Below are 16,014 nucleotides of genomic sequence, written 5' to 3'. Positions count from 1 at the left end.
ATTCCTTCCCGACTCCAAACACGGTGATCAATTGCACCCTGAGCATGTGGGCAAGACCTGCCAGGCAGATACCTGGGAAAGAATTCTCTGTAGTAACTCAGAGCCCTCCCATCTAGTGTCCTGTCTCCAGATGTTGGGGATTTTTGCTACTGGCAGTCGCTGATGGGCCACAGAGAGCACTAGGATGATGCCCTGGCCTGCTGCTGCCTGAGAGCACCGGGTAGAAGAAGTTCCCTTTGCCCTTTTATTATTCCTAGGCTGCACCAGGCAGGATTTGACCCACAAGCAGGTGCCCTAATTTCTCAGAACAGACTGTGCCCAGGGCTGAAATATTTGCAGTTTGATTTGGCCTGAAGTTTCTCCAAACTTAATTCCTTTTCTTTTATAGATTTTTGCCCTGAATTACAGATTCCTGGACGTCTTCAGTCTAGTGAGTCTGAGACGGGGTGTGACTCAGCTAGGTTAAGGAGCCTTGGTTGCCAGTTTTGCTAACATGTAAATGTTTGCTTTCCGAGTCAGAATCAGGCATCGGTAGTACAATAGTCTTATCTGCCCCGTCTTTCTTTCTAGCGTACAGAAATGCAGCAGAAGTCATTCAGTACGGAGTGAAAAACAACACCACCTTTCTTGAGTGCACCCCTAAATCTCCCCAGGCGTCCATTAAATGGCTCTTACAGAAAGACAATGACCGAAGGAAAGAGGTGAGTAATGCAGCTCAGCAGCACAGATCAATCTGGGGCGGAGGGGGGGTGCATTCAATCAGGGGGCTCAGACAGTCTGGTTATGATGAAGCAGGTTAGGAAAGCTGCATGAACATATTTTAGTGTTTTGGCATGAGGAGTGACAGCTCTCATTATAAATTATAGCTGAGATTTTAAAAGGAGCTTAAGAGAGTTAGGCACTTCACTCCAGTTGACTTTTAATGGGAATTGGGCACCTAATTCCCTTAGAAAATTCCAGGCTACACCTATATTCAAAACACTAACTAGAAAATCTTTCCTCTACAACAAGGTGATTGTAATAGGAATATTCGCTCAGTCAGCACATGCTGTTGATCTGAGGAAACAGGCATAAAAGAAACAAGATGTGTAAAATCAAGGAGCTAGTTCTGATTACAGCAGCACCTTCATGCAATGGAGAAGATAAAAGAGAGAGTGAGGGGAAATGGGGCAAGTTTCCTTAGCAAGAAATTAGCCTGAGCTAAAAACACTTAAGGCTACAAGCATTTTCCCCACTGCAGTGTAATCACATTTTCCATTACAGCACGCTCCAAGGCTCTCAAGTTTCAGTACTCTAACATACAATATAATGCTTTCCTTGAGTGATACAAAAAGGAAACATCATTTCCATTTCAAATCTGAGGCAGATATTCTTTGGAGGAAAAAAAAAAGGAACTTCTATTGTAAGAGTAAGACGGTAACATGGTGCATGTGACAGAATATAAATAATGGAAAGTGTTACTTACACTCACTCATGTCAAGCCACCCTGTGAAATGAGAGAGCGAGAGGACTAATAAGGCGTTTATTGAGTAAAACATGCTGTTTCTCAGGTATTCTCAGAGAAGGCTCAAACCTTGTGCTAGCAACGTAGATTCAATTCTTTATTCCTTACTCAAGAAAAACATACATTGTAGCTGAGTCCTCTTTTGTCTTTCTGTTTTGTAACTATGTCGGAATAACACATGCTGGAATTAGTAATGGATGAACCATGAAAGGATCAGAGGGTTGTTTCTTTTCAGCTAAGCTGAATCTCTCTGAATTCTAAAACCCCTTTTCTTGAGGAACTGGGCTGGAAATTTCAGGAGAATAGACTTACTCAAAATAGATTTCTGCAAAGCCTCATGCCATGTGAGTTGCCGCAATATAGAAATATTTAATAAGAACACCATCATTGACTGTCATAGGCATGAAACAAAAACTAAATAGTGTGCTGTGTAAATTTCTTCCAAACTGTGCAACACTGAATACAGAATGACATCCTTCCCTCAGACACTTTTACATCATTGTATGGAATCTACACCAGATATATAATTCTTTATAGAATTGCCCTCTGGTGCCAATACCCAATTAAAGCATTTACCCAAAAGCCACCCAGTGTCCAGTGAGACATCAACCACCAGTCTTACAGACTCCATCTTCCTTTCAGAAGATGTTAGCAGAACACTCTGATGTTAGCGGGAAGACTCCCCAGGTCTGTAATGCTGGCAAAGAAAAGTCTCTCTACCCCTAGGGGTCTACTCTCTTTGGAGATGGTTGAAAATCCTGCCTTGTGGTGGCTCCTCTCAAGGGCCTAGGTTGGTCTCTGTGGTTTGATCATCTCAAATTTTAATAGTAACTGTTGAAAATCACAATAAAGATAAAATTCAGAAAAACTCTCCACAGAACAAGCTTCCCATATGTGAAAAAGAGTCATCAGAAGATATTACATGTGCCTTGTATAATTAATTGGCCCATCACACTGTATAAGAAGTTTATTTTTCCTTTCGTCCTTGTAGGTCAAACTTAATGAAAGGATCATATTGACTGAGCAAGGACTCTTGATTCGCTCTGTCCAGGATACTGACAGAGGACTCTACCATTGCATCGCGACAGAGAACAGCTTCAAGCAAACCATAGCAAAGATCAACTTCAAAGTGTTAGATTCAGATATGGTGGCCTTCATGACTGACAAGTGGTCCCCCTGGACCTGGGCCAGCTCTGTACGAGCACTGCAGTTCCACCCAAAGGATTTCATTGGAGCTTTCAGCCATTCAGAAATGCAGATGATTAACCAATACTGCAAAGACAGTAGACAGCAAGGACAGCGCGGAGAAGAATCCCAGAAGATGAGAGGGGACTATGGCAAGTTAAAGGCCCTGATTAATAGCAGGAAAAGTAGGAACAGAAGGAATCAATTACCAGGATCTTAATTTTTTCATTTGGAGCCTCAGATGTGTTTCTTCTCCCTAAAGGGGGCTCTTGTTTGTCTGTTGAGAGCATATTAAAATAAAAATTAGTAAAGCATGCCTGAGAAACATTCTTCTCCCAGTAAAATGCAGTGTAACTTAATTAGAGAAAATATAAAACCAGCATTTTTTTTGTGAGATGCTCACTGGCACTGCATAGGTCCCTATTGTAGCAGCAAAACTGAATATTTCCCTTAACCCATTTGATATCCTGCTATTTACTTACAGTTGAAGAGAAAGAAAGAAAGAAAATCAGTGCATTAATTTGCAGTTTTGGAATTGAGCAGAACAGAAGGGGAGAGAGATAATTTGGGTTAAGATGGCTGTTCAAATGAAGGTGATGCCCAGGGGTTTCTTGCACTGCATTTAAGTCTATGAGTTTCTAATTGTTTACGGTTCAATGTTGGGTTTACAATTTTCATTCACTGTACAAGTCATGTGAATGCATGAAGATAAGAAGCTGGCAAAAGTAGTGGATAGTACAGGGAAAAAAAACTGAAGGTCAAATTAAAGTAAAAGTACGACAAAAAGAGAAAAAATGGTTTTATACCTCAGGAAACACTGATTATTGTTCATTATATGAGCTGTAATACATTCTGAGACATAATTTACAAATATCTCTGCTCATATTGACATCAAAGAGCATATTGGCCCTAAAACACTTCATAGCTTTGTAAGCAACATGATTATAGGTAACATTTTCAAAAGTATCTAAGTCACTTAGGTGCTTTTCAAAAAGGTTACCTTCCTGTGAGCAGAATGTAGATATACGGTACAACATTTCCTCAAATACTAGAACCACAGATTTCTTTTATAATGTCCCAAATTATACAGGTTAGAGCTGGTTGAAAGATGTGGAGAAAAAAATCATGAAAATTTTTGAAAGTTTCAAAAGCAGTATCTTTTCAAAGTTTTCCAGGAGAGCTGACTAAAAAATGATCAGAAAACTGCTTTCCAAAATTATTTGATTTAAAAAATGTCCAGTTTTCAATTTTTTTCCTTTCTTTCATCCTTTTCTCCTTTTTTATTAACCCACGTGCTATTTGTGGCTGAAAAGTGGGAAACAAGAGTACGGTTTAGAAAGGGGCAAAAAAGAAAACTGAAAAAATATTTTTTGTCCAAAAAAAAAGAGGAACATTTCAAAACAAAATTTTTGGTGACATTTTCATTTTCAAAAGCCATTTTTCAGCAAAAACATTTTTGTTAAAAAAAAAATCTTCACCAGCTCGTGATTTGTAACATGCCAAATAGAACTGGTTGAAAACTTGGTGAATGTCTTTCTGTCCATCCATCCAGTTTGGTACAAAAATGTCACCATTTTCCAATCATCTGTAGTGCAAAATATCAGGGGCAAATCCTGCTAGCCTTACATATGTGAGAAGTTTCCTGGGATCCACTAAGATTATTCACTACACTCAGTTATTAGCAACAGATAGCACCACAGAATATCACATGTAATGCAATGACATTTTACGACTGTCTGCAGCAAAATAAGCTAATTAAAGATATTATATATTCAACCAAACTAACATTATTTTATGATGAACTAAGGAAAAATAACTTCTAAACCCAGAGGCGGTTTAAAAAAAAAACGCCAGCAGTTCTAATAAAATCATGCCTTCAAAGGAAGTATCTATATCCGGCGGTTCTCAACCTGTGGGTCAGGACCCCAAAGTGGGTTGCGACCCTGTTTTAATGGGGTCACCAGGGCTAGAATTAGACTTGCTGTGGCCCGGAGCCAAAGCCAAAGCCTGAGCCACATCACGCAGGGCTGAAGCCGAAGCCTGAAGGCTTCAGCCATAGGTGGCAGGGCTCAGGTTACAGCCCCCCCAGGGCTGAAGCCCTGGGACTTTGGCTTCGCTCCCCACAACCTGGGGCGCTGGGCTTTGGCCCCCTCCTCTCGGGGCAGTGGGACTTAGGCAGGCTCAGGCTTCAGTCTCTCCTCCTGGGGTCATGTAGTAATTTTTGTTGTCAGAAGGAGGTCGCAGTGCAATGAAGTTTGAGAACCCCTTATTCTATCCATTATTCTTTTAACTTTATTTTAAAACAGTGGAAGCTTTTGGAGTATGATTCTTATCCCACTTCCGTTGGTGTATCTCGGGAGTAAGTCTACTGAAGTGAGTAGAATTACTCAAGATTTACACTAGTGTGATGAAGAGTCTGTCACAATTTCATTATTCTGGTTTCAAACTGATGCACTGGCAGTCAGGCGTGTTACCATTTTGCCGTTCAGTGATGGAACAGCTGGGAAATATGCCTTGATTCAGCAGATCACGGAAGCACAGGCTTATGTCCCATTGTCATCAGTGGGACCACTCATAATTAACTGCAAGTTTAGCACAGGCTGAATTGCTTTGCTTAAAGGGGGATGGGATGTGCTTAAATCTGAGCCTGTATTTAAGTGCTTTGCTGAATCAAGGCCTAAATGCATATTAGTGAACTATATACACTGGTGTATAGTGGCCTGAACCAAAGCCCATGGGAACCAATGGGAAGATTCCCATTGATTTAATTGAGCTTTGGATTAGGTCTCAAGAGCTGGCAGGGTAGATTCAACAAAGATTAAATGAAAATGAGTAAATGAAACTCAGTTTTTGCTAGGTGTCTCGCAGTGGAGAAAATATCCATTTGGTAGGATGGGAGACTTTCTGAAGGTTCAATCCTTAAATTACAAACCAAATAGTTGTTTTGGGCTCCACAAAACAAAACTACCTCCTAGACTGACATTAGTTCATATACTCTGTATGCTGCACTTGGTCTTCCAATGTTATCCAGGAGATTCACTGCACAGTTAATATAACATTAATGTCTGTTGTGAGGCTCGTAATTGATTCCAGATGAAATATGGCATTTAATAAGCATTTAAGGGTACGATTTATTCTTTGAGCGGTTGACTACAGTGATATTTTAATAGGCCCCCATCAGGCCTCAAAAATGATAGTTACATTGTTTATAACTGAATATTGGCAATATGGGATTCAGTTAAAACAATCAGCGTAGCTCTGAGTTTCACAGGATTATAAAATAATATTTTTAAAGCTGCTTCACATACAATTCTTATGGTATGACTGTTTAAGGGATTACACTTAAACTAACATTTTTCTGCTGCATGAAAACTTGTGTATACATAACAAACTTCTGTCAATGTGTAGCCAGTCCAGCCTTTCATACGTTAGCAGGTCTCCTCTGTGTATAATGTAGGTAGGGACCAGATTCTCAGCAGGTGCAAATAGGTGTAATTTCCTTGATGTCCATAAAACTACAGGGATTTATACCTGCTGAGGATCTGGCCCTAAATGTACAGGCTAGACTTACTACAGGTTTTTCTCTTTTTAAAGTAGACCCCGGTCCCCATTTGTATGTAACATGGACATTTAAGATTGTAATATTGTTTGTGCTATTTAATAACTTCCTATTTTGAGGATTACTGAATAATGTATATAATTTTATTCCTTTTTTTAAAGAAACACCTTCTAGATAGAACTTTGCCAAATGTAAAGATAAGTTCTCTGTCAAGAACTCCATAAGTACTTTTTTTTGCTGTTTTTATTTTGTGTAGTTTGTAAAGTTTGCTGAAATTCTGATTTAACAATGTGTTCTTTGAATCCTCAGTACTGTACATAAACATGTTTCGTTCAGAAAACCCTCTTTTTAAGAAGTGTAGGTATGTGTATAGTTCCTAGCATGATGAAACTGTCATTACAGTGAATATTCATTATATCCTGTGAAAGAAAGAACAAAATGTAGTTTAACACAGTGCTATTTAATTGGAATTATTATTTGCCTGACAAAATAAAGTGTGTTGAAACCACTTCAGGATTTGTTTTGCTTTTCCCTTTGTAGATCTTTGCTAACAACCAAAAACTTTTTTACTTATCATAAGAACAGCTGTCCCATACATCTTTGCAACAAAACCATGCACAACATGCTGCTTTCAAGATTTGTAATAAGTCTTTTTTGCCCTCCCTTGCTCACATTGAGTTTAGTATTACTGGTTTCTTAGAAAAGTCTGGAACTTATCTAAGAGCAAGATTGAATCTCTAGGAATGAGCATCATAAAGGATCTGTGTACCCCAGCATGATCGGGCTGAAATGTTTCATTGACCATGATTTGGCAGCAAATTGCTTTTTGACAGAAAATATAATTTAGCAGGTAATTTCTGTGTTAAAATTTTCAAATTTTCCAATTTTTTAACAAAAAGGATTTAGAAAGGAGGGGATATGGGGGAGTTAGTTTTCCCCCTCAGTTTTTGTTTCGTTGAAAAAAATGAAAACATTCAGTGGAAATTTTCAAATGAAACATTCTTGTTTGGAATTTTTGCATCAATTATATAACATTTTTCAAGCAGCTCTAAATGAGAGACACAAGGTCAGAATGACAACTCAGAGTCACAATTCCTTCAAATCTCCCACCCTGTTACTGGGTGAAGTAATTTACCCCTCCCCTGTACCTCACAACTTTCTTCTCCATGGCACGACGTGCTATCTCAGCTGTGGTGGCCAGACACCTCTGCCACCCTTTGTTGGCTTGATGTGGGAGCAGTAGAGGACCTACAGAGCCTGCTTTCCCTCCTGGGAGCTGCCAAGGAAGCGAGGGAAGGGGTTTTACTCCACATTACTTGGCTGCAAATGGCTAGGATGCAGTCTAAGAGACTATACATGTCAGTGAGGTACTACTGAACTCAAGTGACAGTGGCAGAATGAGAGCACAATAACCAGCCCATGTTGGTTGAAAGGCTCAATACATTGTGAGTAAACTTGAACCAAGTTTTGAGGGAGGAGAGTTCAGGACTGAGGGAATGTGAACCTTGGTGTGATGTTTTCTCAGGGTGCCCAGGACTGTGAGTCTCCTTGCTACCCCTGTGCCTCCACCTAGAAGCAGCGCTGCTGGTGCTTACCTGGGTGTCAGCTCCCTGATACCACCAATCTGTTAGTCACCCAGTCTCCTCAGGGCAATGCCAGCCCTCACTATGCTTTGCGGGTTAAAAGTAGGTGCCCCCCACTCTCTGAGCTTCTGTCACTAGCTACTCACAGAAACACCAGATTTGCTGTCCCCTATATACCTCACAGCACCGACATATAATTATAGTGAAAACAACCATTAGTTTATTACCAAATATGAAGATTTAAGAGATAGTGAGTAAGGATAAAGCTAGAGACAGAAAGGTTACCTATAATACAAAATCCATACACACCTTCTCCAGACTCAACTTAACTTTAACAGGCTAACCATCTGTCTAAAAGCCAGCTTATCTCACCTAAATGGCCTTCACAGTGCTTCCAAACAGGGTGGGTTGGATGCCATTTTCATGAATGTAATTGCATTGCACTTCCTTGGGTAAAGGATAAAGTGGGGACCTTTTGCCATCTCCTTATATCCCCCAAATCCACTGTTTGTCCACATAGGATGATGCCCCCGGGGCTTATTTCCTTGTATGCTGAGGTCACATCCTCATGTTGATTTTGTATGCAGACAGAGCCTTCATTGTGTTGGCTTACAATGCTTAATTTCCATGTGAACCAAGGTAGACAGGTGAGTACACAACCTTTGTCTGCCAGAAACCCATTTGTCAACCCTGCCTTGATTTAGACTTTTTAGGATCCTATTTACAGTATATATGGTGTTTGTACATCCTTTTCACAACAACAGTAATGACCAGTGTGACCCCGCCTGTCAGTGAAGACCTCACCTCACATTCTCTATGGAGGAATGCTATGGAAGCAGTGTGCTAGTTACAGCCAGGCCTGTCAGTTGGTACTGTACAGAACAGTCACCCCCTTTGCTAGCTGGCATTGAGGGGTTCTTAGGGTCACACCCAGGTATGAGGGAAAGCAACTTCAGGTTAGAGCAGAGATCAGTAGCCTTTGGCACGCGGCCCATCAGGGAAATCCGCTAGCGGGCCGGGACGGTTTGTTTACCTGCAGCGTCCACAGGTCCGACCGATCGCAGCTCCCACTGGCCGCAGTGCGCTACTCCAGGCCAATGGGGGCTGCGGGAAGCAGCGCAGGCCAAGGGATGTGCTGGCCACCACTTCCCGCAGCCCCCATTGGCCTGGAACGGTGAACCGCTGCCAGTGGGAGCCGCGATCGGCCAAACTTGTGGATGCTGCAGGTAAAGAAACCATCTCAGCCCAGAAGCGGATTTCCCTGATTGGCCGCGTGCCAAAGATTGCCAATCCCTGGATTGGAGCAAAGGGGAGCCTGGGCTTGAGGGAGCCTTGGCCAGTTTATGATCTTGTATAGACAGTGTGTGAAATGCATGGTTCCATTTGATTTTTATGGCAAAAACTAGTAGAAAGCCAACATTTCCACTAAAAAGAACAGGAGTACTTGTGGCACCTTAGAGACTAACAAATTTATTTCAGCAAGAGCTTTCATGAGCTACTGCTCACTTCTTCGGATTTCCACTGAGATTCCCTATTCACAGCTACTCACCCCCTCCTGGTTTCTTTGAGTGCACCCCCCAGATCTCATGCCTTGAGCTATTATATCCTTTGGGATGGCATCGTGTGACTCTCCCACTCTCAGATCGGGCTTTGGGCTGCAGTACCCAGGTAGTGATCATGAAAGATAACTTAGGCTCAGCTTCTGCAGTGCACTTCCCTCTGAGAGCTGGTACCCAGCGACCAGCCTTGTTAAAGCAAAGTATTGTTTTATTTAGAACCAAAGCATCTCAGAGAAAAAAAATTCACTCTGGCTTCTTCAGGGAATGTGTCTTCAAAGCCTGCTCAGTCTCTTGAGCTCCTCACCCCAACACATTCACAGGGCTTAAGTCACTTCTTAGCTGTCTATCGCCCTTTGATCTGTTAGTGCCTAGGCTTGCCAATGCATTGGAGGGGATCCTCAAAGTGAATAGCTTTCCCCATCATCTCTCAAGACTATGCTTCTTACCTGAGCGCTATTGGCTTCTTGCTGCCGAAAGCCCCATTGAATTAAAGCAATATCGTCATAAAATAACAATTCCACAAACCCACTGCGCCTGTACAGTCTCTCTCAATGCCGAGGTCACACAGTATTCATAAAGTTATTACATCACAGCTCTCCATGCCATACTCTGCATTGGGCATGCAGCTGCATTGCCCTCAAGGGAGACCCCTGGAGTTGCCTGGTGCACAAGCCAACCACACAAACCACCATACCCTTTTAAGGGGTGCAGCATAGTCCTTCCCAGTGGGGCCAGCAAGCTGAACTCAGAGGTTACAATTCTGTCCAGTTTTTACAAGGGCCAAATAAGGGCCTTCCTCCATCCCCAGCCCCTCCCCCAGTGCACACCTAGCCCTTTACTTAAACCCCAAAGTGAAAGTGACTCTTTAGTGTGCTATGAACCCAACTGAATAGTAGCCAACTAAAACCTTTGTGCACACTCCTACCAGGCACTTTTCACAGGGGTGGAATGAGAAACCATTTTCCCTTTCAGATTGCACTGCCAAATTCATACAGGGTCGGATCCAGCTTCTTTTAATGTCACTGGGACTCCTTCTATTGTTTCAAAGGAAGCAGAATCAGGCCCCCAGGTCACAAACCTTCAACAGCTCTGTGGGCAGAATGCCCATTAACTTCAATGGAAGCACTGCATTTCAAACAGCCAAGTAATTGGGCTGCTAACACCCATTTCCTCTAATCAGCTGTATTTCTAGTTTGCCTTTTTCTATACCCTGTAGAAGTTGGTGGATTTGTCAAGATGAGGAATGCTCGTCTATTATTAGCTCCTCTAGCGCAATGCAAGATACCATAACTGTGCTACAATTTAACGTCTAATCTAAACTAAAGACTGAGATTTAAGGATACTTTGGAGCTGTGAATATTCCAAACAGCAAATTCAACACAGCTGGTTCAGAAGTCACCAAGTACTTGCATTACAGTGATAGACTGTTCTGTAGCCCGGAATTCACCACTGGATTCAATATATAGCTCTGCAGAGCAAACAATATTTCACGTACTTTGAGGATACCATCGTCTTCATTAGATTTTATTTGAATGCCAGGCTCAGAAATGACCCAGAATGTTTGCTGAGTTTTGCATTCAAGGGGATTTTAAAACACCCTACACCTTAAAGTACCTTAGAACTTTTCAAAAAGAAATAAAAGACATTTACATTCAACAAACGTCCATGAGAAATTACTTAGAGTCAACAACAAAAAAGTCTGTTTTCTGACTAAACAACTTATATAACAACTTGTAGATGGGGAGAGAGTAAATAATATGTTTATTTAATCTCAGGTTCACAATTCTCTTGGCCAGATGGGCCTCCCGAGGTTCGACCACTCAGCTATTTTGCAGTGCTTTTCTTCCTAGTATCTGTTCTTTTTCTCTCTCCCTTTCAAAGGTCCCACAGAGACACAGGGTCTCTATTTGCTTCCAAGGTCATGTTTCTCTTCTTCTCCTTCCAGGACATCATTTCGCCCTCTATATCTAATCCAGCCTTAATAGAAATAACATTACAGCAATCTATAATATCTGCCTAAAATGTTACTATTTATGCGGTGTTTGGAGCAGTAATACTGCAGTACTAATTAAGGGTTTAATCCAAGTGGCAGACAGGCAGGAATAGGATGATGGAAGGAGACAAAGCAAGCAGTATAATACAATATTCCATAGCAAGAGCTCAAACACTATATAAACTGGCATTTATTACTGAATACTGTATTTGTTTTATATGGGAAGGAGAGTTGGTCTTTGAAGCTTCTCTTTCTCCTCACCCTCTCTTTGGGCCCCATTCCAAATCTCAGTGAAATCAATCAGTCTTTTCACTGCCTACAATGGAAGTTGGATCAAGCCCTTTCCCTGTCTCTGTTTCAGAAGTCCCCCTCTGTTTTTGTTGTAAATTCTTCCAGCCATCTCTTCCCCAGGCTTCTCTTCTTGTAGCCTCTTTAATCCCTTCCCCCAGTCTCTAGAAGTCCCTGCTGTGCTAATTTGCTTTGATTATAAAAACCAGTTATAATAAAGATAAGACTCAGCAAGAGTCAATCTCAAAACACTTTACAAAGGAGATCAGTATCTATCTAACCACTTATAGATGGGAAAACCAAAGACCAGAACCAGGGTTTTAATCCAAAATTCTATCCATTATGCCATGCCACTCTCAAACATACTGTCTGGTCTGTTCTTGAGCAGATGCTACACGTCTGGGACAGCAGTTCATGCTTTGCTGAGCTTGCTATTTTAATGTTTGGTTAAAAAAACCAAAACAAAACAACTAAATGAACCATTTTTTAAGGACCATAGAACCTTTCAGTACATGCAGGTCTGTGATTAAATTTCAAGCCCTTGTTATTTACTTGACTGCATTTTCAAACCTCCATGATAAAAAGATATATTGTGCCATATTTCGGTTTTGTTGTACTCAGAAGAATACTATTGTCAGAATGTATTGTCTCGTATGACAATGGCAGCATATGCCCTATTCCATACCTCATATAAGTTTCCAGAAGAAAGCTCAAAACACAGTATTATGGATTTTGGTCTTCAGGCTCTTTGCTAGCACAGGATGGGGTAGTGGGCAGTGTTACTAGATTAGATTTGATTAGTTTATTTTAAAAATAAATGACATAACTCAAAATGCATCTATTAAGTAGAGCGATCGCTCGATCAGTTTGGGGTTCTGCTCAGAAAAACATCCAAAAATTCAGATCTTTATATATTGTTAGTCTGATTATCTGAAACTATGGCGCCCATGCAAACTGCTGCTCCTAATGCCTAGACCACGTCTGTCACCAAATGACCCAGGCAAGGGCTCTCCCTTACCTCATTTCTATACCTAGCCTATGTCAAACTATAGTTTCTGCCAGTGTAATTTATGTTGCTCAGGGATGTGAATAAACCACCCCTCTGAGCAGCATAAGTTACACTGACATAAGCGCTCATGTGCACAGTCCTGTGTCGGCAGGAGAGCTTCTCCCACTGACAAAGCTTCTGCCAGGTGTGGAGGTTGTTCTTTTATGCCAACAGGGGAGCTCTCTTCCATCGGCATAGAGCATTTTCACCACACACACTACAGCGGCGCAGCTGTATCGGTACAGATGCTCCTCTGTAGTGCTGTACATATAGACATGGGGTAGGCAACCTATGGCACGCGTGCCAAAGGTGGCACGCAAGCTGATTTTCAGTGGCACTCACACTGCCCGGGGTCCTGGCCACCAGTCCAGGGGGCTCTGAATTTTAATTTAATTTTAAATGAAGCTTCTTAAACATTTTAAAAACCTTATTTACTTTACATACAACAATAGTTTAGATATATAGTATAAACTTATAGAAAGAGATCTTCTAAAAATGTTAAAATGTATTACTGGCATGCAAAACCTTAAATCAGAGTGAATAAATGAAGACTCGGCACACCACTTGCCGATCCCTGGTATAGACAGTCACATGGCCCTGACAATAAGGCAGAGTAGCCTTCTCCACATCCTGAGTTTTCCAGGGATAGCTAAGAAGCCTTCTCCCCTCTCTAGAATTTTCAGGGAATCCAGACACATGAGATTTACCCATACCTGATCTATCCAGCCCTGCCTCTGGCAGCATCTGGTGCCTGATAGTTCAGACTGCACCTGGCTGATTATGCAATGGTATAGCTGGAGGGAATATGCCTGGATACCATTTGGTGACCACATGACATTGTGAAGCATGATACTTGGTTCTTGCCATCAGTGCTGTTACAGTGCAGTACATATTACGGCCCAGGGGCCCTAACTGAAATGAGAGACAGTTCATTTTCCAGTGTTGCTGGAGTGCAGTGAGGGATTAACAAAGAAAAATTTGCCCAGATAGTTTATTCTTTTCCTGCCATGAAGGCAAGCCATTATTTTGGAAGGAGCTAACAACATGAAGGCACAAGCCTTATAAGCTGAACAGAAATTCCCCCCTGCATCCCTCCAGCCAATTTTAAAGTCAGCCAGCAGTAATCTTGGAAACTGTACAAGTCATTTTGCACAGAGAACATTCAGGTTTGGATGCCAAGAATAAATGTCATTCTGAGGGAACCCTCTGCAGTAATTGCTGTTGACTGAACTATTACAGCCTGGGGAAGGCACAGCTGACCATGGCAGAGAGGGCCATACCATGCCAGGTGCTGAATTCACCCATTCAGAACAGCTTCCATCTTCCTTGTCATGGGCAAAGAGATGTCATTACTCTTAAGCCTCAGAAATTCACTACTTGAAGCAAGAGTGAAAGTGCTGCTCCTTTCAGACAGCTACACTCAGACTGGAGAACGTGGGCCTCTTTCATGGTACACTCCAGCCGTAAACAGTTTAGCTGGATGGGTAAGTCGGTTTCACAGCTGCTTTTCATCACGAGAGTAGGGCAAAGCAATCACAGTGTACCACTGAATCTGGCCTGTAATTTTAAGTTCCTTTACGAAACCAAACCATCATTTCTGCGGAGGCCCAATCTCAGATCACAAGCAGCAATCTAAATCAGGACACACCTGATACTCACTGGGACATCCATGACTTACAAACTATTTTTTATTGTGACCTTTTTAGCTGTAAGATGTTTTGACGCTACATATCCTTTGCTGATGAAAGCAAATGTCCCTAACAAAGGCTGCAGATTTACGTTCAAAAATGGGTAACTGGAAAAAGCTGGGTATGAAGGAAACATGAAAGGTACAGAGCTCCTGTTCAAGAGAGTTTCACTTAGAATACCCTAGTTCTTGTGCAGATGTCATAAACTCCCTTGGCTGACATGCACGTCTCTGCCTCTCAGGAAAGAATCCACTCATTTCTCTGCAGACAAATTGGAATGCAATATTGTCCAATACAGTAGAACCTCAGAGTTACAGACACCTTGGGAATGGAGGTTGTCTGTAACTCTGAAATGTCCATAATTTTGAACAAGACATTACAGCTTTCAGTCCTGAGCCCTGGCACCCCCCGCAGGACTAAATCTGGGACCAGAACCAAGGGAAGCCCAGAGCCCCGGTGCTCCTGAGGGCCAGATGCCCTAACGCTCACCCCTGCCTGGAGCCCTGAACCCCTCCACACTCTGCAGCTGCAGCCCTACCACTCACCCTTTGGCTGAAGCCCTGAGCCTTGATTTTGTGTGTGTGTGTGTGTGTCTCCCTCCACTGCTACCTAATTACTTCCAGTTGGTCAGTAAGAATGTAACGCTGGTGTTCATATCTTTGAGGCTCTACTGTATATTCCATTTCTCAGCTTCTTGGGCACATTCTGCAGGTCTTAGTCAAGAGTCCCACAGACGTAAATAAATGGTGAGCATAAAACCTGACAGGGGCTGTGGGGTTTGGCCTTTTGAAAAGTGTGTGCAGTCTCAGTCTCTATGGCTATGTCTACACTGCAGCAGGGTGTGCGCCACCCAGCTCAGGTAGCCAGACATTCACTAGGTCTGCTCAAGGTAGCACACTAAAAATAGGAATCTGGATGTTGCGGCATGAACTAGCCACCCAAGTACAGACCTAAGAGGTCAGGTAGTCCTGTACTTGGGTGGCCAGCCACCCGGGTTGTAACATCCACACTGCTAATGTTAGCTTGAGCAGAGCTGTCAATCTGGGCTGGGAGGCATGCTCCCAGCTGGAGTGTCAACATGCATTCTATGTCGAGGGTTTTCTAGCTCTGAAATCTTGCAGCTCCTCATCACACCTGGAACTGGATGCATTGTGAATAGAGCACTGGACTGGGACTCAGGTGATCTTGGGCAAGTTACTTCCCCACTATAGGCCCCCGTTTCCCCATCTGTAAAATGGAGATAATGGTCCTGACCTCCTTTGTAAAGCCCTTTGAGATCTACTGATGCAATAAGGTATATAAGACCTGGGTATTGTTATTTTTGTGCCCATTCTATGCAACTTCATCTGATTGTGAATGGCTACTGAACAGGTCACTTTAAAGTTCTTTTTTACAGTTTCTGCCACGTTTCTGAGATTCAAATATAAAGACCTAAAACTCAAATTGTTTTAGGTGACACTCACCATAGTGTCACAGAACAAAACAATTAGAGCATGTTGCAAAATGTTACATTTTTGCATGCTGCATTACTGAGTGAGGTTCAGAGGTCACAATTAGAACCAACGCTGCTAACTCCATGACACAATTACACAATTATATAACAGAAT

At 42.1% G+C, this 16,014-nt stretch overlaps 1 protein-coding gene across 4 annotated transcripts in view; it reads left to right on the top strand.

Annotated features, from left to right (window-relative positions):
• Positions 1 to 6,751, top strand: part of SEMA3C (semaphorin 3C) — a 154,616-nt gene extending 147,865 nt beyond the window's left edge. For all 4 annotated transcript variants that reach the window (XM_039518413.1, XM_039518414.1, XM_039518415.1 and 1 more), the window contains exons 17-18: positions 571 to 701; positions 2,496 to 6,751. In XM_039518413.1, coding sequence (XP_039374347.1) covers positions 571 to 701; positions 2,496 to 2,909 — 545 coding nt within the window. In that variant the 3' untranslated portion in view covers positions 2,910 to 6,751. The remainder of the gene's footprint in view (positions 1 to 570; positions 702 to 2,495) is intronic.
• Positions 6,752 to 16,014: the final 9,263 nt, after the last annotated feature.

The sequence above is a fragment of the Mauremys reevesii genome, linkage group 1 (genome assembly GCF_016161935.1).
Source record: "Mauremys reevesii isolate NIE-2019 linkage group 1, ASM1616193v1, whole genome shotgun sequence".
Lineage (NCBI taxonomy): Eukaryota > Metazoa > Chordata > Testudines > Geoemydidae > Mauremys > Mauremys reevesii.
The sequence above is the reverse complement of the archived record's forward strand: the minus strand, read 5'-3'. Positions and strand labels throughout refer to the sequence as shown.